The sequence below is a fragment of the Esox lucius genome, chromosome 19 (genome assembly GCF_011004845.1).
Source record: "Esox lucius isolate fEsoLuc1 chromosome 19, fEsoLuc1.pri, whole genome shotgun sequence".
Classification (NCBI taxonomy): Eukaryota; Metazoa; Chordata; class Actinopteri; order Esociformes; family Esocidae; genus Esox; species Esox lucius.
Window position 1 is genome coordinate 30,067,283 of NC_047587.1, and position 21,758 is coordinate 30,089,040.

The following is a 21,758-nucleotide window of genomic DNA, read 5'->3' on the forward strand; positions in this document are numbered from 1 at the left end:
AAACATTTATTTAAATTTGCGTGAAGGTATTTAATTTTGTTCCGGCTAGGAAATTCTACACATGCTTCAGTTTATTTAGTTTTTAACAAAGGAGGAGTGAAAACCAACAGACATCTGTGTAAAATCTCTTTTATTTGATTTTACTGGTCACATCATATATATACGCATACACATTCAAATCAAGAAAAAACATTAACATAAATACAGTCACGCATTCGTTGTGTGAGTAGACTGGCAGTTTTAAATATAGCCTAATTATTGTCATTCATACAATTACAGAAAATAAACCAAAAAATAATCAAAACAATTCCCATCTCAAGTCAGTCAAACCCAATAGCCCACCTGTCCCACAGTTTACCTGAGTGTCAGGGTGGGATTTGTGGAACAGTATATGGCCAGAATATTGTAAATACACTTTTAAAAGGAAATGTTTTAGAAATCTTAAGAAAACTGGAAGTAGGCAAGGGTTCCACCTTTGTGGTGCAAGAACAGATAATATTTGTACGTGTTGAGGTTAATTAGACTGTTAGTTAGACTGCCTCATTGAACGAGCATGGCATGAACGAAGTTGAATCCCATAAGGCTGTTGTGTGCCTGTCTTAATACTTTAAATTAGACTGAAAACCTGAATTAAATTCACAAACATTCAAGCATGTTTGTATGCCAAACAGTTATTCCTGTATTTCCTGTTCAGTGAAACTGGTGACAGTTTGCAAGAAAATCTCAAGACATTTGGGACATTGGTATTTGTTAGTTCAAGTGTCATGATTGTTTTATTAATAAAAATTAACCATGAATTGCATAATTCAAGTCACTTGTGTGTCCCAAACTTGAAGCGTTTATTAAATCCCAATAGCCACCGATAGCCACTGGCTGAATCTCAAATTGCATAGGCTACTTGTGTAGTATGCCAGAAGATTAGTAGGCCCTATGTCCCCAAACCATAGTATGCGGAAAATATAATGCCGAAAGTTTCCGGATGGTCTACTATTTCTGGTGGATTTTCGAAGTATGCATCCATGCATGCTATTTAGGGTTATATCGGGTAATGTACGACAAAATGATCTAAAGTTGAGACGCAATTTTATGACGAAGTAGTAGTTCCAATCGGCCCCAATACTGGCATACTAGCTTACTATATACTAAACAATATGTATCCTACTTCATCATCACCCGCGAAGTACGTACTTGTAGTAATCGTATAGTAAGGTAACTTGGGGGAAAACGTCCCACTTAAGGGAAATCTGTATTTTCTGACTCAAAAAGCAATGTACGAAGCTTCCGTTCCACCACATCCCAAAGATGCTCTATTGGGTTGATATCTGGTGACTGTGGGGGCCATTTCAGTACAGTGAACTAATTGTCATGTTCAAGAAACCAATTTGAAATGATTCGAGCTTTGTGACATGGTGCATTATCCTGCTGGAAGTAGCCATCAGAGGATGGGTACATGGTGGTCATAAAGGGATGGACATGGTCAGAAACAATGCTCAGGTAGGCCGTGGCATTTAAACGATGCCCAGTTGGCACTAAGGGGCCTAAAGTGTGCCAAGAAAACATCCCCCACACCATTACACCACCACCAGCAGCCTGCACAGTGGTAACAAGGCATGATGGATCCATGTTCTCATTCTGTTTACGCCAAATTCTGACTCTACCATCTGAATGTCTCAACAGAAATCGAGACTCATCAGACCAGGCAACATTCTTCCAGTCTTCAACTGTCCAATTTTGGTGAGCTAGTGCAAATTGTAGCCTCTTTTTCCTATTTGTAGTGGAGATGAGTGGTACCCGGTGGGGTCTTCTGCTGTTGTAGCCCATCCGCCTCAAGGTTGTGCGTGTTGTGGCTTCACAAATGCTTTGCTGCATACCTCAGTTGTAACGAGTGGTTATTTCAGTCAAAGTTGCTCTTCTATCAGCTTGAATCAGTCAGCCCATTCTCCTCTGACCTCTAGCATCAACAAGGCATTTTCACCCACAGGACTGCCGCAGGATGTTTTTCCCTTTTCACACCATTCTTTGTAAACCCTAGAAATGGTTGTGCGTGAAAATCTCAGTAACTGAGCAGATTGTGAAATACTCAGACCGGCCCGTCTGGCACCAAAAACCATGCCATGCTCAAAATTGCTTAAATCACCTTTCTTTCCTATTCTGACATTCAGTTTGGAGTTCAGGAGATTGTCTTGACCAGGACCACACCCCTAAATGCATTGAAGCAACTGCCATGTGATTGGTTGATTAGATAATTGCATTAATGAGAAATTGAACAGGTGTTCCTAATAATCCTTTAGGTGAGTGTATTTACTGTAGTCAGACAAATACATTCAGAAAAAACGTTTGGCCAAAATGATTCAATTTTATTGCAACTTAATCAAATGCCAAACTATGTAAATTGGGCGTTTTACCCCACATTCTGGGCAAAATGGCCCTCCCTATGGGGTATTTTTTTTTTTTACCCCCAATTAAAATGTATTCCATATTTAGGTGTCAAAATCATTCTATCAATGTAATATAAACCATTGAAAATAATTAAAACTTGATAGCAGTATATGTGAGTTAACAAAACCAATTTTAACTGTGATATTGCACATTCCAATATCCAAAGGCAAAAAGCTATGTGTATCATTTATTACAATTTCAAATAACTTTTGATGGATATTTTGAAATATGTTTTGTTTATTGTGTGAAAGTATTAAGTTAAAAACATGAAATCAATAATATTGAGCAATTCATTCAATTTCAGTGCCAATTGATAGGCCTATTAAATTAGGTGTTATATTTTCTGTAAACTAGCTATTAAACTAAAAATGACAACAATATCTTGAACTTCTGTTATATTTCAGCAAATTTCTTATTATAATTTCATCAATATATTCTCAGGGGTAAAATACCCCCAGGGCATTTTGCCCCAAAGGAGAGGGGATGTTTAGTCCCAAACATGATCACCACAAAAAACAGGATTGCTATAAAAAGTATTCTAATTTTTTCTATAAAAAAGAGGATTACTTAGGCTAAGGCCATCCTATTGAATGTGTGTAAATAAAATTTTACGTCATTTGGTGGTTTGTCAGAGAGTTAGAGTGGGGAGGGGAGTGTTTGACTTAGGGAGGCAAGCCACCCAATGTAGTATGTGATTTGAGATTCAGATATGAACTAGATCAAGGTGGCCCCACTCAAATCAATGTTTTGGGTCAGCTGTTTGCCAAGTGAGTAAGAGCCGAATATCTGCATGTTTTAACTCATACATTGTTCTTGATAATTGATTAAAGTAACTAATTATTTAGGACCTCCCCTCACTTGGTTGTGTCATTATTAATTGGACACCAATTAAAAGGAAAAGTTTTACAGCATCTGTCCAATAACTGAATAGTTGCTAGATCAAATCCCCAAACCAGCATGGTTACAAATTGTTTCTTTCCGTGAGCAAGCAAGTTAACCATATTTGCTCCCATAGCAATGTTTGTAAATGAGTCAGAACTTCCTGGAAAATAAAAATATATTACAAATAATGTCTGAGATGTCTACAGTTAATGGAACCGTATGTGACCTGACCAAAGCATCATTCCTCCACTTCGTTTCAACATCACATTTTTCCTGCCTCAGATGCGTAATCCAGGATCCAATAAATCGTCACAATTACTACAGCTCACGTTTGCCATCTCCTGAGACTCCAAACCCATGGATTCCCCCATCTCGGCCCACCACCTCTGTTTTCTGCACCCCTCAGCCTCAACCGGTCTTCTCAAATCCCCTCCTGAAAACTCTTAATTATTCATTTTGTCAATAAACATTATAACCTATGTAATGTTTGGTTTTTGTGTACAAGAAAATATATTATTAGAAATGTTAAAACTTCTGAGTTGTATGTGCAGTAGCGTTTCTATAAACGTTTTCATGGGGTGTCAGAAGGGTGGCAAGTTGAAATTCAAGGGTGGCATATCATTCTATTTTTGGTTATGTCCACTTTATTTATATAAATTCAGCTACTGAAAACACACAGTGTAATGTCTTGTTAATAAATATCATACATGTTCTCCCCTTTATGTTTATGTGTTCAAAGTTTGGTATGAGTCTTTCGAATGTGCAAAATCTCTATGAGCATTAGGAGTTCCCTAAGTATTATATATGCAACTTACAAATTGAGGGAAAAGATGCAGTATTTTACTTGGACACATTGTTAATTCTACCAAGTGCAGAAGCATAAATCAATGCATCCTGAAAAGGAATCCCCTACATTGCTTGAAATACACAAACACTAAATACAGGCTACTGAAGTTATACATGACCACATATCACATTTTGTTGATGTTATAGAGATGCCCAGAGATGTCGAATTTAGAATTCTTGTAAATTAAACATTTAATTATCCATAGCAAGCTACATCAACATTTTTCAATACCCCTTTGCTAGCTATCAGGCCACTCATTACATAGCAATGATGGCAAGCTATTTCATCTGCAAATTTGCTTGCTCGCGAACTTGTGATGTCACACACCGCTGTGGAGGCTAGGACCACTATGTCCATTGCTTAACACAAGCTGAAACTACTTACATTTTAAACGATAACATGTTAACATTCTTATATAAGAAAAGGCATCGTTTTGAGGTTTTACAAGTTAGTGAACTTTGCCAATAATATTGGCGATTGCATTACATTAGCTAGTAGATGCATTTTAATAAATGGCTGCTGCTAATGCAAGGTTACAAGATTACATTTTGTATCGTATTTTTTGTAAAAAGTAACTTGGTTCAGTACTGCTAGACTATACCTAGTGCGATCCTGACTGATCAGTTGCATCAGCACCATGGACCAACTCCCGGTGTTGTCAGTGGAAGGGAGTGGGAGCAGCAATTTGACAGGAGCAGGCACTGCGGGAATCAACCATTTTCCAGGGAGGGGGGGACTCAGATATTGGAACGGTTACCATAGAGATTAACAACGAAAGTAGAAAAAATATTCTACTACTCAATAAAACTAAATACGAATATATTACAGCAGTCACTCATTACAACTGAGGCAGGGTGGCAAGAAATGTTTTAGGGTGGCAGCTGCCATCCCTTGCCACCCCAGTAGTTTCGCCAGTGTGTATGTGTCTTTCAAAGCTGTGCCCCCATATTTCAGTTAAGTACTGTATGATCACTACCTTGTTGTCAATGGTCCGTAAGTACAAATCTAACACGCGCACGCAAGCAAGTCAAATCGAACGCATCCATTTTGAAATAATGGGCAAGATCAACCTTCCCACCCCTCCGGTCTGTCAGTCCCCTTGTGTTGCCTCAGGAGAAAGTTTTTTTTTAACACTGTCAGGTAAAGTTTTCACTTTTACTTTATTTAACTACCAATTCTATTTAGCTTTGAAACAATGGGTTATTATTTTTGTTAAATATCAAGCCAAGTAATTATTGGAATAATATTTCGATTGCACTTGCTAGCTAACAGTACCGTTAGTACTGTAAACAACAATCTCAATTAATTCACTAGTAGTCAGCAGGGACGTCGCTAGGCCTATTTTGGGGGGCTTTAGCTCCCCTAAAATATTAAAAAGCCACCCCTAAATAAATCATTATATCAGTCAATATATTTTTTCCGTGATTTCTTTTTTAATCAACCTTTCCATAACATCTAAACTTCTTACAAATTGTATAGAAATTGTTAGAATCATGTTCATTTGGCGGCATGTTCGGTTGAGTTTGATGCTTTGAACGTAACTCGCTCATCTGAAGCGAGCTGTCTAGCCAACGTTTCTAGTGGTCGGAGAAGTTAATCCTTGCAAGTTCAAAATGTAATAGCACTGGAAAGCAACGGTATGTTTTGCTAATCAATATAACATTTTAGCTAGCCCACCACCATTTTTTATAGAAATGTATGGATGTTAAAAAGTTTCAGTTCGTGAAATTCGATTTGCACGACACAGACCAGACGTCAGGTAATATCAAAGTGATCAGTCTTTTTTGTTCTTTACGGGAAGACAATGAAGCTAGCTAGAACTTTCTAGTAGACACTTCATAGAAGACTAAGATCCGTCGTTTGTAATAAAAAAAAAGTATTTTAATGTAATTGAACAAAATAGTAAGGTGGCCAATAATTGGGGACAGTGGCCGATAATAGGGGGTCGTACTTTTAGCGACAACATGCATTGCATTTGAAGTTAATGCATTGCAAAGTATTATGTTCAGAGGAAGGAGATCCTAAATGTTTCTTTTTTTGACCATGATACATTTTTTAGTTCATTCCGAGATGAATGGGCTAATGACTAAATATGTTTTTGAAATTATTCAGAATGATTCACGGAAATCCCACTTAGAAACAGAATATACTGTATATGTTAGTTTACTATAAACTAGACAAAAGTATTTTGGCTACATATTACAGCAGCTTTTGTGACTTTTGTTGGTGTTTGATGGATGAGGACAGAGTGGACTTTAATTTCTTTATTTAGATATAATTTAAGTCATATTAGATCAGTGTCTAACACAAACTATGGGACAGATATACTTTAGGCCAACCTTGACCAAAAACCTTATTTTGATAGATTTTACACCCGTTGTTACTCTAAAAATCGATGATGAAAAGATGTTTTGGAGAGTAAGCCCAGACCCCATAAAATGAGGCTTAGCCCCCATCCATGATTTTCTAGTGACGTCCCTGCTAGTCAGGTACTGTACTATTAGCTAACACATTTCTAACTAACTGTTGGCTATCTAATTTTAGCTAATTTACCTAGATCCGGTACGTAGCAATGTATATCCTAAGCAAATCAAAATGTTAGCTAGCCGCTATTTATTTTATTGAATGATGGACTACTGTAACAGAATTTTTGTAACTGAATGCTGGACTACTGTAACTGAATGATGCCTTTTCTTAATCAGATTTTTTTTTGCTTAACTAGCTACTGTAGCTAACTAGCATTGGTTAAAATGAGTTGCCTAAAAGAGCTGAACTCCAAAACTCAGAAGAATGGAAGGGATATCTCAGCTGTCTATTCATCTGAGAACTATGGTCACCTACATGGGATGAGAACATGGGATGTCAACACTGATTCAGGAGATCAAACACATTTCAGTATGTCAGGAGTGATGCAGCGCTGTTCAGGTGGAGAGTACAGTAGAGAAGCTGGAGCCAGCAGGCCGGACCACCACTGTACCAACCACCGAATCTACCCATCACATAATTATACTCAGCCCTCACTCCCTCAAAACATACTTACCGCCCATGGAGATTTTATCCCACAGTCCAGCCCAGGCCATTTCATGAGTCCCACGCCCAGTTTACATAATAACAACCATCTCAGTTCACTTGGTGGCCATTGGTTATCTGAAGGTCTGGTCCATTGCAACATGACTTCAGTAAGTGCTCATTCAAATCTACAAACTATTAAAGTAATATTTGACCAAAATAATACCAAAATATCCTTAATTTATGGGGGTTTCATTTTGCATTACTCAATGCCCAGAAAACCCCGCCCACCTAGGGTGCCTGGCAATATAAAACCAACTCGCCCAATTATGTTACGTACACTATTCTGGATATTTTAGTTATCACACTTTTTGGTGGCAATGTATATTGCTTTTATTTTTGTAGTAGATCAACGGTTACATTTACATGTTGCATATACTGTATGATGTTTCTTACAGGGTGAAATATTTGATGCTGTGGCAAGTATTTGCCCAGACAATTTAGATGAACACAGACAAAAGACCCATCGCAAACTCGAGGCGTTGACAGAGCTAATGCCTCAGCATCAAATGGACATCAATCAGTCAGTAAGGTCATTTCTATGTGTACATACAAGGTTACATAATGTCCACTTTACATGATTCCAATGAAACAGCTGAATAGTTCCTTATAATGTATTTTGCACGACCCTTCGCTACTAGTCATTCTTTTTTAACATGTCTGAATTCTCACTGATATGCATCTTTGTCTGTGGAATGCCAGTAATCTAATCATATCACTCATCTTTGTTTTTCTACAATAGGTCAATGTATACCTTCAGCCCCTAGCACACAAGCTTGGAGAAAATGCCACAGTGAGTTGTTACTTCTTGAGCTTAAATCTACTGTATATACATCAACAAGTTTTCTAATGTATTGCGTAACATTTCTACAATTGCAATTATTCTTGTGTATCACATGCTTACCTTTAAGCAGATAAATATACTGCTGTAATAGTTTTGACATTAGCTATAACTCCATGTCCAGGTTATGTGCAGCATGAATGGCCAAGGGCAGATGGTTTCAGTGAACCACTGTAGCCCAGGTCAGATGCTGCACTCCCAGCCTCCAGGCCACCTGGACTCCAGCCCTGAGGCCCTCTGCTACGACAGCTCCTCCAAAGAGAACTTGGAGCAGAGCTACTCGATAGGTTAGAGGAAGATGGATCATATCTTAGTGCTGTGTTGTCAACCTTTTGATATGTAAGCTAACCTTAAACAATGTGGATCATTTCACACATTGAGCGATTCTGGTGATTTACAAAAAAATCTCAAATAAGGCATTAAGGATTCAGTTGGTAAAGAATGGCGCTTGTACCGCCAGCGTAGTGAGGTTCTTCCCCATAACCTCCCATATCTGTAGATGTATGCATGAATAACACTAAGTCACTTTAGATAATGGCATGCGTTATTATATTATGACTGCAAAAGAAGAATTGTCAAGCCTATGATTCATAGCATGTTAATTTCGGTTGTATAGCATCACCAGTAATATTCATTGTTTGAAATATACCACAGGCTCTCAGTCCCACCTGCCCTCTGTGAGTCTACCTGCCATTTGGCCCAACCACAGCTTCCTTTGCCCCAACCAGCAGGCCTCCCCTGACCCTCCGGGTTCTGGATACAGCTACAACCAAATGTCCCGAGCCTACTTCTCACAGGTCAGTTCCATGGTATACGTAAGAAATTATAGGAATCTATCCAATATAAAAGTTTTGTTTTGTCTTATATGCAGCTTCGGCTTTAAAAATCAAAATACTTCCCAGAAATAGTGCTAGTACTACTGAAACCACCATAGCAAGTATCAAACTGAAATATTTCACTAACAGTAGGGTCAGAATTTCAGATAACTACACGCCTTACATATTTCTGATCTTTAAAGTGTCATGTGTTAGTGTACTGGTCACGGTGTTTGAAATGTGACATTGGGTATTTGATTGTCCTGCAGTACTGCCAATATCCGGAGTATCCTGACACTTTGTCTCTGGTCCCTGAGGGTCAGTCCACATCTGTCGTACGGTAGGAACATATGGCCAATATAACAGCCTAACACTTATCCTATGTCATGTTGGTGTGTTATCCAGACTGATCTACTGCACAAGTTATGCTTACTTGTGATCTAGCAACCTATTGTTTACCAGTCAGGTGCTCTAACTGCTAAACTGTCTAACAGCCTCTGCAAGTTACTTTATCTTATCCTATGACACTGCAAATATTGTCAGCAGATCATAATCATGAGGTCCTATTATCAGCAGGTTGTGATGGTAACTGTGTATGTCTTTTCACCCTGATCTAGTCTTAATGAGTCTATGTGGGACTCCAAATCCAAGAAGCCTTGCAACTGCACAAAATCGCAGTGTCTCAAACTGTGAGTTGTATTGCATTCAGGGTTTTGCAACTGAGAAACTTTTTATTAGAAACTTCATTTAAACTCAGCATTTTAGCCATGAGTTCATCTGACTCTGTGAATGTAGTTAATGGGCTTAAGGTGGAAATTCTTGAATTGTCCCTTTAAGTAAGTGTGAAAGATTTTAGCATTACCAAACAGATTAGATTTTTTCAGCATGAATCTTGTTCTGGAGGCAGGTCTGCCCTGAAGACAGTAACAATGTGATTGGTTGTCTCAATAATGAGGCTTGTGGTTATGTCCTAAGTCGTAGGTCCCTCACTTGAAGTTTACATTTAAGGTTAGGATTTGGTAAGCGTTTTGGGTTAGGATTCTAGGGAAGGGACAAGCAGTAACTCTGATCAAATGTCTATTTAAAGCATCTGGCTTGTTTAGAATGCAGGCCTTGGACCTCAAAATTGAGGCACCAATAACATCATGTTTGACTCTGGGATTGTTCTGCCTCCTGAACAAATTTCCTGACAAAAAAGCAAGACTGTATTTTGCAAGGCCTTCCCCTCATATTTCTTTGACATGGTATGTGTCTTAATTTTGTCCTCATTACTGTGTGTGTGTGTGTGTTTGTTATGATTTGTAGATACTGTGACTGCTTTGCTAATGGCGATGTTTGCAGAAACTGTAACTGCATCAACTGCTGCAACAACACTGAGCACGAGTTAGAGAGATACAAGGCTGTCAAGGTAGAGTGACCTCAAGAATGCCTCAATACTGGGGCCAGGAGTTATCTGTGTCACATGAGTAGATCACTTAACACATATAGTCTATGGTCAGGACGTGTTTACTTTTACATCCTTGTTGTCCATAACTAAGTCTAGGGTTTCGAATGGCCAAGCCTTTCCAGAAATCCTCTTTAGATTCTTGCCTATTTCCTTGTTCGTGGAAGATTCCAAATTGGTATTTTGAAATAGCTAACAGAATTCTGCAACCCTAAAACATCGCCGAGAAATGGTCTGATGAGTTCAAATTGTCAAGAAAAACACCAGGCCTTGATTGATTGATTACAAGTTATTCCTTCTGTAAACAACGGAAGACTTAAAGTAGTTCTGGAGACCCCCATAGTATCTACCTGCTGTTATTCCTGACAGGCATTACTCTGCTTGATTGAACCATTTAGGGTATATATTGAACCGTTTAAAGATTCACCCAAGGTTGGAGTGTTTGACTATTAGTGGAGTTTGATGTCTCAGTAATAACATGTCCTATTCTGAACTTGAGTGATACAGATTAAATGGAGCCCTTCGTCTCTGTCTTTTTGTAGTTTATTTTTTCGTTGTTAATATGACATATTGTTATACTCATTTGTAAGTACATGCAGAGGTGTAAAAGCAAAAGTCCTTGGCTGTGTTCCCCGGAAAGGGAAGTTCCCTATTAAGACCTAAATTACCTGGTAAAGTGAGATAGCGACTAAACAGTGACCTTATTTGATCAGTGAAATAAAAAGGAAGAGTGACATGGCTACAGCTGATGTCTATTTTGATAATCTGTTACCACATTCATGTTCCAATTAACCATTACTCAGACATCAGAGTTAAAATAAATGGATTGACTGGGGATGCATTTTCCTCAAATATCTATTTCAGAGAAGTATACAATTTGGAATCTGGAAGGCTTCACTATAAACAAATTACACAAGCACAACCAGACCACTAGTTTGTTGATGCTAACATTAAGTTAATGTCCAGCTAATCCATGAATTCAAGACTAACAACAAACTAAAACCAACTCTTTGAAAAGCAGACAATGGCACACTTGTTTTAGAGAACCGTATCATGCTGAGCCCTCATCAACCACTGCCGTCATGGATCGAATGGGTTCCAATAGATGTGCATGCATTACTGTCGTGCTCCCCTGCAAGGCAAATATAGCTTCATACATTTTTCTGAATTCTATGTAAACCGCAGAAGAATCGAGTTGTACATGTGTAGACATATTTTTATGCTGCTTCCCATGTAGACCCAGATAATCAATAATGAAATTTGTTGCCAACTATTCAATATCAATGTTATTGTCATTGTCAATTACTTGCTGCAGCCCTAACACAGACTCTGCAATTGAATGATTTTGACCCCTGTGATCCAAATTCTGGAACTTATAAAACGACTGCATGTTAAGGCACGAGGGGTGCGTTATAAACAGCATATTAGCCAGTAATAAGCTTTACCGGTATCTACTAACTTACTGGAATAGTCATAAGAATTGAGCAATTGCTAGCGAGTCTACCAAAGCTGTTTCATTTCATGGCATAAGAATGTATTTTTTTATTTCATGGCATAACTACATACTTTTCATTTGTGAATTACATTTCTACAATAACTATCAATATAGGCGATGATAACTAACCTTTTCATCAAGTAAAAATGCAAGAGAATCATGGACTCTCCCAGAAATAATAAATGTTGTTACACTCAATTGATTCGAACGTAGGTCTTCCATATGAGAGACACTGTCTTTAACCATTACGCCATGGCTTTAAAAGTTTCAGAAGTTGCTAGACTCCATTGAGGATTGTGTCCAATAGGCTTACTAGTATCCTACCTCCTAGGAATAATCATAAGAATTGAGCCATTTCTAGCCAGACTGGAGATTAACTATTCCATGCCAGAAACAGTCGCAATATAACCGTATACAGTTTTAGGTTTCGGTTTTCGCCAATACGGAATAATTCACAATGCATACTTCTCTTTGCCTGCGAGGAGATAAGAACTTGGGACCTATAGTTCACAAGTCTGCTTCTCTAACCATTACGCTGTTTAACAAGGGGTAGTCAGTTAGGCACTCATTCAGTCACTCAGTAAGAGACCTATGCTCTTAGCCGGCTCCACTTACGCGGTCTGGCAAATAAGCCACTCTTGAAATATACAGTTAGGTCAGGAAATATTTGGACACTGACACAATTTTCAGTGCAGACTTTCAGCTTTAATTGATGTTTGTTCACGGATCTTTCTGTCTTAAGTTGTCTTCTGCAAATGAAATGCATGCTCGATCAGGTTGAGATCAGGTGATTGACTTGGTCATTGCAGAATATTCCACTTCTTTGCCTTCAAAAATGACTGAGTTGCTTTCACAGTAGGATTTGGGTCATTGTCCATCTGTAAAGTGCCGTCCAATCAACATTGCTAAATCTGATCAGACATTATATTTCTATACACTTTAGAATTCATCAGGCTGCTTCTGTCTTCTGTCACATCATCAATAAACCCTAGTGACCCAGTGCCATTGGAAGCCATGCATGCCTGTGCCTTCACACTGCTTCCACTGTGTTTTACAGATGATGTGGTATGCTTCAGATCATGAGCCGTTCCAAACCTTCACCATACTTTTTCTTCCCATAATTCTGGTACAGGTTGATCTTAGTTCCATCTCTCCGAAGAATGCTGTTCCAGAACTGGGCTGGTCCAATCTGGCCTTTCTATTCTTGAGGCTTATGAATGGTTGCACCTGGTGGGGAACCCTCTGTATTTGCTCTTGTAAAGTCTTCTCTTTATGGTAGACTTGGATAATGATATGCTTACCTCCTGGAGAGTGTTTTTCACTTGGCTGGATGTTGTGAAGGGGTTTTTCTTTACCCTGGAAAGGATCCTACGATCATCCACAGCTGTTTTCCGTGGATGTCCAGGTCTTTTTGTCTTGCAGAATTCACCAGTGCATTCTTTTTTTCTCAGAATGTACCAAACTGTTGAATTGGCCACCACTAATGTTCCTAGTATCTCTCTGATGGATATTTTGCAGCCTAAGGATGGCCTGTTTCACTTGCATTGAGAGCTCCTTTGATTGCATGTTGTGGGTTCACAGCAACAGTTTCCAAATGTGAATGCCACACTGGAATGAACTCCAGACCTTTTACCTGCTTAATTGAAACAGAAATAACGAAGGAATAGCCCACACCTGTCCATGAAACAGCCTTTGAGTCAATTGTCCAATTCCTTTTGGTCCCTTGAAAAAGAGGGGGCTACATATTAAAGAGCTGTAATTCCTAAACCCTTCCTCCAATTTGAATGTGAATACAGTCAAATTAAAGCTGAGACTGCACTTTCATTATTTTACTGTAACTTGAATATATTTTGGTACAGCCCAAATAACAAAACTTGTGTCAGTGTCCATTTCCAGAACTAACTGTATTTTATTTGTTCAGCAAAAAAAAGATCTGGTACCAGACTAATTCCAAGGTTCCTCAGTTGTTTTAGATGAAATTACAAACATTGAGGTTTATTCATCTGACAGCAAATCTCTTTGTTTCTCAGTACCTAAAATGAACATATACATTTTTTTCTTTAAGTAAAACACATTCTGCCATCTACTTTTGTATGTCTGAAATGCTTCCAGCGTAGGTGAGTTTTGGGGCTAATCCCCAAAGTATCCTACATTTTTTGGTTTTTCTGAGAATTTCTATTACAGCTTTTGGGGTGCAAGTTGTCTAGACAGTTAACTCCATCCTGATATTCCAGGATTGGGGAAAAACAGTTAGATCCACAATACCTATTCTGTGGGATAAATCTAAGTTTGTGGCAATGCGTATGTCCTGAAACAGGTTGGACAAAACCCACTGAGTCAGTTATGTCTCTAAAGGCTTTTAGGACAGGGTCATTGGACGTCTTCATGTAAATTATGAAGTTGCCAAAAATTACAATATTATCTGCCAAGACTACAAGGTCCGGTAAGAATTCTGGCAACTTATGTAATATCGCTGTATTTCAACCCAGGGGGCCTGTAAATTGTAGCTATAAAACGTTACTTAGTATGATGCATAGCTTTCATTACTACTACCTCAAAAGACAGAAACCCAGTCATTTGTTTGAGCATAAATTGATATTTGGTGTCATAAATATTACCAACACCTCCCCTTTCGTGGGATGTACAGATATGGTTACTAGTGTAATCAGGAGGAGAGGCCTCATGTAGGGCAGTAAATCCATCAGACTGTGGTTGCCTTTGAAGCAAGGGATCTAACATTAAGTAGTCCCATTTTGAGGTCCAGGGTATTATTAGTCTTTTTTGTTTATGACTGAAATGGTGGAAGGATTCATTCTAGTACGATTGCTATGGTGAACACCACCTCCAGGAACATCAACAGGAGCCTCACTCCTGTAGCGAAAATGGTCTGACTACACTGACTATGCTAGTGTTAGACACCTAAGTTAGCATAGTCAAAAAGCCTTCTGCCTGACCTGCACCCTATCTCATGATGGGAATGAGGCTCGTGTTGATGTTCCTGGATTAAAAAAAAGAGCACCACTCCAGTCAGGATGGAGTCCATCACTCTTCAGCAGGTCTGGCTTGTACATCTCATCACCACCCCCAACTGCTCGATGCCAACACATCTAGTTCCAAGCTGAAGCTATGTTTTTGCTTTGTGCCTCTGACTGCTTTGTCCTTACATCGTTGGGCTGATTCTTCACTCTAATAATGATGGAAATGGAGTCTCAGATGACCGATTAATTATCAGTTTTTCAGGGCTGCCGGTAAAAATGTCTGCTGCCCAGTTTTAGACTGACTGTTTCAAGATTTGTAATGTTATTTCCCTGAAGATTTGTCTGGACAGGAATCCTGAGGCATTCAGGCCTAAGATCTGCAATGGAAAACTAGGGGAGATCAAAGGACGCCACAACAAGGGCTGCAACTGCAAACGGTCGGGATGTCTGAAGAACTATTGCGAATGCTATGAGGTATATGGATATAATGCTACTCTGTTAAATTAAAATGGTGCCTTTGCAAACAGAGCAGTACAGATAACCAGCGTTGTTGATTCTCTGCTACTCATTGTAGGCCAAGATAATGTGCTCTTCCACCTGTAAGTGCGTGGGCTGTAGAAACTATAATGGCAGTCCTGAGAGGAGGGCAATGTTGTGGGAGAGCCCGGACACCACTTTCTACAAGAACGCCAAATGTGACAAGGACAAGTAAGGAGATTCTAATTAATTAAAGGTGTTGTTTTTGGCTGTTAAACGTTTTGGGCTGTTTTATTGTTAAATGTATATTCCATTCTCTCCTGAATCTGTGATGTCCTTTTTCACAAATAATAGCCTTACATTATCCCATCCACATGTCATGTTTTCCCTGCTACACCAGAAAACAACTGTTATTTATATAAAAGGAGTCATTCCTTAACGGCTGAGGCCAAAGCCTGACACCCGATTGCTTTAGTGTAACCTTTGTGTTTGAATTGTCAGTTCAGACTGTTGAGCCACTTGAATGCAGGCCCTGCTATTTTTAAACTGTTGTACAGGGTTTGTCACTTTACCGGTTTGATATCAGATGGGGGTGGAAACATTTTGGGGTGTGTCCTTTTAAGTTATTTAGAGTGCTAATTTCAGGCATTGCTGGCAGCGATTTTCAAAACCAACGAAAAGCAGGTTTTAGTTATAAAATGCTTGGTTATGGTATACATTCTGACTGTGTAAAGGCAGCTTACCCAGCTGTGTGAAGAATTACATTTATTTTGTTGCCAGTGCCACTCAACTTCAGATTAAAACATAAAAATGTTATTTTTATCCAGTTTGTTTTATTTGATGGTTGTTTTCTTTAGCAAACCTAAGCACAGCTTCCAACCTCTCAATGATGGCTTTTTTTCTGTCCGCTGCAATTGTAGCCTGTTCGGGACTCAATAAAAACCATATTATATTACACTGCATGCACAATTATTAGGCAAGTGAGTATTCTGATCGTATTATTATTTCTATGTACATTTTCCAATTCAACACCATATAAACTTGAATGCTCATTGGATTGAATCATTTTCAGGTAAAATGTGTTGATGTAATTAGGGAGGGTGTGGCAACAGTGAATAACACCTTATTCAAAGGTGTGCATAATAATTAGGCAGCTTCATGACCTCAAGTAAAATGGGCCAAAAGAGATTTAACAGAAACTGAATAGACATAAATTGCAACTATTGAGGTGTGACCATGGGACACTCAAATGTTTTGTTGCGAATAGTCAACTGGGGTGCAAAAAATGCATAGAGAAGAAAAGACGCAAATTAACTGCAAAAGACTTGAGAATAAGGAAACGTGAAGTCTACCAGGAACCCATTATCCTCCAGTGCCACCATATTCCAGAATTGCAACCTACCTGGAGTGTCCAGAAGTACAAGTTGTCAAGTGCTCAGAGACATGGCCAAGGTTAAGAACGCTTAAAGAAGACCACCACTTAATAAGATTCACACTTTGAAGCACGTTGAAGCCAAGAAATACCTGAAGACAGATTTTTCAAAGGTTTTATGGACAGATGAATTGAGAGTGACTCTTGTTGGACCAGATGGATGGGTCTGTGGCTGTATCACTAATGGACACAGGGCACCACTTCGAGTCAGGCGCCAGCAAGGTGGAGGAGGGGTACTGGTATGGGCTGCTATCATTAAGGATGAGGTAGTTGGACCTTTTCTTGTTGAAGATGGACTGAAACTCAAATCCCATACCTACTGCCGGTTTCTGGAAAATACTTTCTTCATGCAGTGGTACAGGAAGAAGTCCTCAGCATTTAAGAAGGCCATGATCTTCATGCAGGACAATGCTCCAACACATGCATCCAAGTACTCCACTACTTGGCTAGCCAGCAGTGGCCACAAATATCCCTGAATAATGACCTGGCCCCCTTCCCCTACTGACTTAAATCCTATTGAGAAGTCAGTGAAGAAAATACACCTTTTGGGAGGCTGTAGTTGCTGCTTCAGTGAAAGTTGATCGTGAACAGATCAAGAAACTGACAGACTCCATGGATGGAAGGTTCATGGCAGTTATTGAAAAGAAGGGTTGCTATATAGAAGGCCAGAAATTTTATTTAATTTTCATTTTGTGTTTCATTTGTCTCACTTAATTGAGTATAAACAAGTGAGTTGGAGAATTTCTTTTTGTAATTTAGTTGCCAAATAATTCTGCACACTAATTGTTGCCTAATAATTCTGCACACTTATGTATTCCCCTGAGAAAAGGGACATTTTCCCTTTGTTAAACATTCAGTTATATTTTGGATTGACTGAGAGCATTGTGTTTGTTCAACAATAATATGAATCTTGAGGAAGACGATTAGCCTAATAATTGTGCATGCAGTGTATTTCTATCTATATTCCGTAGAGAGGGCTATATTTGCCTTACTCTAAATTTGATTAAATAGATTTTCTTTTTCATCAATCTACACAAAATACCCCATAATGACCAAGCAAAAACAGGTTTTTAGATGACAGCACGCTTGGAATTTGCCAAAGGGCATCTAAGGGACTCAGCGGGCTGTCATATGCCGTACTGAGGAGTGGCTTCCGTGTGGACACTCACCATAAAGGGCTGATTGGTGGAGTTCTGCAAGAGGGTTTTTGCATGTGCACACAGGAACTCTAGAAGTCTGTCAAAGAGACCATCAGGTTCTTGGTCACCTCCCTGACCAAGGGCCTTCTCTCCCGATTGCTCAGTTTAGCCAGGCAGCCAGGTTTAGGAAGAGTGTTGGTGGTTCCAACTGTCTTCTGTTGAAGAATTACGGAGGCCAATGCATTCTTGGGGAGGTTTTTTGGTACCCTTCCCCAGATCGGTGCCTCAACACAATCCTGTCTCTCTGCTCTATGGACAATTCCTTCCACCTCATGGCTTGGTTTTTGCTCTGACATTCACTGTCAACTGTGGGACCTTATACAGACAGGTGTGTGCATTTCCAAATCATGTCCATTCCATTGAATTTGCCGCAGGTGGACACCAATCAAGTTATAGAAACATGATGATGATCAATGGAAACAGGATGCATTTAATCTATTTTAGAAAAATTGAAAAAGTGAGGTGGTCTGAATTAATTCAGAAAGCATGGTTGTAAAGATGGGATTGTTCTGTTTTGTTACAATTTTTAATGCTATTTAACAAACTCTACTCTAAGTGTTCCAAGTCATTAAAGAAAAAAATACTCAGCTACAATGTCTTTTTCCAAACACATTTTAAAAAAGTGTAACCTTTTGATTGACTGGTTTATTGCTGAGATTAGCTGTCAATGTTAATCAATCAATCAGTACTCATTTTGTGTAATATTTTGATTTGTCTTCAACAAACATTATTTTATCATTTCAGATTTGCTAATGGCATTTTGTTGTTGTTATGGCAGAATGCTCTCATCCCTCTTCATGTTCACTGTTGGTCTTCTGGTTGATAGGTGTCCTCTGTCATGCATCACGCTCGATGTTGTGGAAGCCACATGCGGCTGTCTTCTGGCACAAGCAGAGGAGGCAGAGAAGGAAGGCTACACGCTGCGTCAAGCTGAGAAAATGATTTTGGAGGAGTTTGGCCAATGTTTGACGCAGATTGTTCTGTCGATATTTAAATCGACTAGCTTGTAGACAGAATCTAATGTAAGACAAGGTCTGTGTTTTATGTTTTCGATATACACATGGACTCAGGCTGCAATTTTTCTTAGCATTTATGGTTGTTTGTTGATGTCTTACCAGTAAACGAAGTTATGATGTGTTAATTGTGTTCTATTATTTGTGTATTTATGTTTTAATTTATTTCACTTAAGAACTTTTAAGCCTTAGAATTCCATCAGCGTTAGTTCATGTTGCTTGTTTGAAATATTAGTATACAATTATTTCAAATATTTCAGATGTACTTGTTTAGACCTTGCGCAATATAAAAACTAAAATATTTAATTCTGTGAAAATATAATATTTAATACTGACACTATGGCTACTTTTCTGCAAATGAGTAAATTATTTGCAGAATCTTTTAAACCGATAGTCACTACTAGGCTATGCTTAATTGCATTGACTTTCATTATGTGAATGGAGGTTCTGACGTAAGCTTTTTGTTTTTGAGCTAACATCAACAGCCTTCCTAAGAGACTGCAGAGTATCAGCCACAGTTGTCTCACTCAGGGGGTATTATTGAACCTTAGAGAGACCCTGTTGCTATTACGACAATAAAAAGAGGACAGGAACATTGGCCCAATCACATATGGTTAGGCTTGGCTGAAGACAAGCTGCTCTTTTAGTTGCAGACATGGTAAGAATGTTTGGATTTTACAATTTTGAGTAATTTCAGTATCAGAAGTAGTAATTGGATGTGGTCTCTTTTTTTAAGATGTCAAGAGCAATAATTCAATGGACTTCCACAATCATTGTGCTTTTGTTGTTTGTGGAATCACATGCTGAAAGGGTATAGTATATTATTTAACTACTCTGGAAATATTTAAAGAAAATCTATTGATGCAATTGAATGCAGAAAAGTGCTGTCTAAAATCCATTTGAATATTGTTCATTTCTGTAGATTAAACTTAATCCAAACCGCTGGGGCCCCCAGTCAATGATGTATCTGAAAGGAAAATGTAAGTTCTGCTTCAGTTTCTGTGCATTCTTCTCCCAGAAGATAGTGACCATTAATCATATAGTATATCATGACTTTCAGATGGCACCAGAGATGTAGCTGACTATGAGGACAGTGGTCACAAATTGGGGGTAAATGGCTTGTACACACTGATTAACGGTATGTTTTAATGCTATAAAAAGTGATGTAATTGACATAATGTTGATTTTTTTTTTTTTTACTTCAGTATGTCAGATTATTTCCGTTGTTTAGGAATTTTTAAATATAGCCAACTGAAGAACTGCTCTCTTAGTGGTTTGACTGACGATTTTCCAAATTTGACTATAGGTTTCCAAAGGTCTCAGAATTTCAGAAAACCCAGAAGACTTCTAAAAAAAATTCCATTACTGAGAGTATTGAAGATGGATACTTTGAGGTTAAAGTAGTTTAGTTACGGGACAATTTTATCTTTTTGAATTAAGATGATTCCTTATCTTTTTATTTTCTTCAAAACATTGCTTTTCTATTGATATACATTTTTTAAATACAATTTTTAATACTGACATTGTTGAGAGATGTTCATTACTAAAACAGTTGTCATTTGTGCATTTATGTTTTTGTTCTCTTTGTCAACAGAAAATGTCTATAAGTATTGTGATCAATGATTAAAATGGCTGTTATAATCCCAAGTCTTTTGAGTGCTAAACTGACCGAATGACATAGAATTGTCTTGTCATATCATATCATAACTTATCATGATTAATGTCCTACATTTGTTATCTGACTAGCTTCAGGCAGTTCTTAACAGTGTGCTAAATTGTTATTCTGGCTGTAAAATTGTGTGTTTTGTTAAAAATGGAAGATACTGTTTTTTTAACTAACTACACCCTCTCGATGGTTTCAGTTTAGAAAGTAATGAAGGTAATGACTCATTAATGGTTTGTAAGTTAATGACTTGTGATTATCTTTTGTAAGAAGCACACATTTTCCTTTCTTAACCCTTTAAATTAGCCACAGTCAATGTTTGAGGTCATTGTCTTGCATGATGTAGTCGTGATGTAGTCTCCCTCAGAATTTCTATAGGATTAGGATTGGGGGTGTGACTCTGCCTTTCCTAAATCCTCCATTTCTTATTTTTGTGGGTATGGATCACTGTCCTGATTCAAGATACATTTTTGGTTCACAGTCAGCTTTTTGACCAGTGACCTCACATTTCAGGTACAATTCAGAATTCATGGTAACCTGAGTGATGACATGTTGACCAGACCCTGAGGCAGCAAAACCATAATGACCCCACTACCTTTCTTAACATTGGTATGAGGTTATTATAAAAGCAACCCCCCCCCCCAAACATCACTACCTTCAATTTTTATTCAGAGAATATACAACAGAGTAATCTTGTTTTTTCCAGCAGTTGTCTAGAAAACTTCACTTGTGTGTTTAAATACTCGAGGACATTCTTCTTTCCAGACATCTCATGTACGCCAATTGTTTGTCTTTATGACAGTTGACCCTTGCACATTTTGTCATGATGTGGTAGCACAAACCTGTTTGGTTAAGACCAAGCCAAGCATCTGGGTTACTGTCTTGTCATGTTCTAATAGTTTATGGTGTCTAATGCACCTGATTCTAATTGAATTGGATGATAAAGGTTATGTCTGCACTTTCAAGTAAAACAGCGCCATCTACTGGATGGGATGGTTAGAATAATCTTTCATAAGGATATGATAATGTATGGGCAAAGAGACTAAACTCAAACCTGTCTTGGGATATGGACATGAAGCAATGGTTTGCGTTTAACCAGGATGTGAATATGTTGTAAAGACGTATGTAAAAAATAATAATAATTAAAAACATTATTTTTACATT

At 38.3% G+C, this 21,758-nt stretch overlaps 1 protein-coding gene across 3 annotated transcripts; it reads left to right on the top strand.

Moving 5' to 3' along the window:
- The first annotated feature begins 5,158 nt into the window (after positions 1 to 5,158).
- On the top strand, positions 5,159 to 20,442 carry tesmin (testis expressed metallothionein like protein). 3 transcript variants are annotated; one of them, XR_002198221.2, is made up of 17 exons: positions 5,159 to 5,308; positions 6,891 to 7,347; positions 7,636 to 7,764; positions 7,980 to 8,030; positions 8,203 to 8,365; positions 8,733 to 8,875; positions 9,163 to 9,233; positions 9,511 to 9,582; positions 10,199 to 10,301; positions 15,147 to 15,284; positions 15,385 to 15,518; positions 18,745 to 18,940; positions 19,417 to 19,589; positions 19,668 to 19,742; positions 19,854 to 19,911; positions 19,992 to 20,069; positions 20,238 to 20,442. XR_002198221.2 is itself a non-coding variant. In XM_020056680.2 (12 exons), the coding sequence occupies exons 2-12, from the start codon at positions 6,919 to 6,921 to the stop codon at positions 18,926 to 18,928; spliced, it is 1,617 nt and encodes a 538-aa protein (XP_019912239.1). In that variant the 5' UTR covers positions 5,159 to 5,308; positions 6,891 to 6,918; the 3' UTR covers positions 18,929 to 19,049. The 3 variants fall into 3 exon arrangements, 1 of the variants encoding a protein (XP_019912239.1); XR_002198222.2 differs by lacking the exon at positions 5,159 to 5,308 and adding an exon at positions 5,742 to 5,805; XM_020056680.2 differs by lacking the exons at positions 19,417 to 19,589; positions 19,668 to 19,742; positions 19,854 to 19,911; positions 19,992 to 20,069; positions 20,238 to 20,442 and having other exon boundaries at positions 18,745 to 19,049.
- The last annotated feature ends 1,316 nt before the right edge of the window (positions 20,443 to 21,758 follow it).

Coding starts and splice junctions, on each gene's coding strand:
- tesmin (XM_020056680.2), top strand. CDS start 6,919: ATGAGTTGCCTAAAAGAGCTGAACTCCAAAACTCAGAAGAATGGAAGG. Junction 7,765..7,979: donor AAATGGACATCAATCAGTCA/GTAAGGTCATTT, acceptor TTTCTACAATAG/GTCAATGTATACCTTCAGCC. Junction 8,366..8,732: donor GGAGCAGAGCTACTCGATAG/GTTAGAGGAAGA, acceptor AATATACCACAG/GCTCTCAGTCCCACCTGCCC.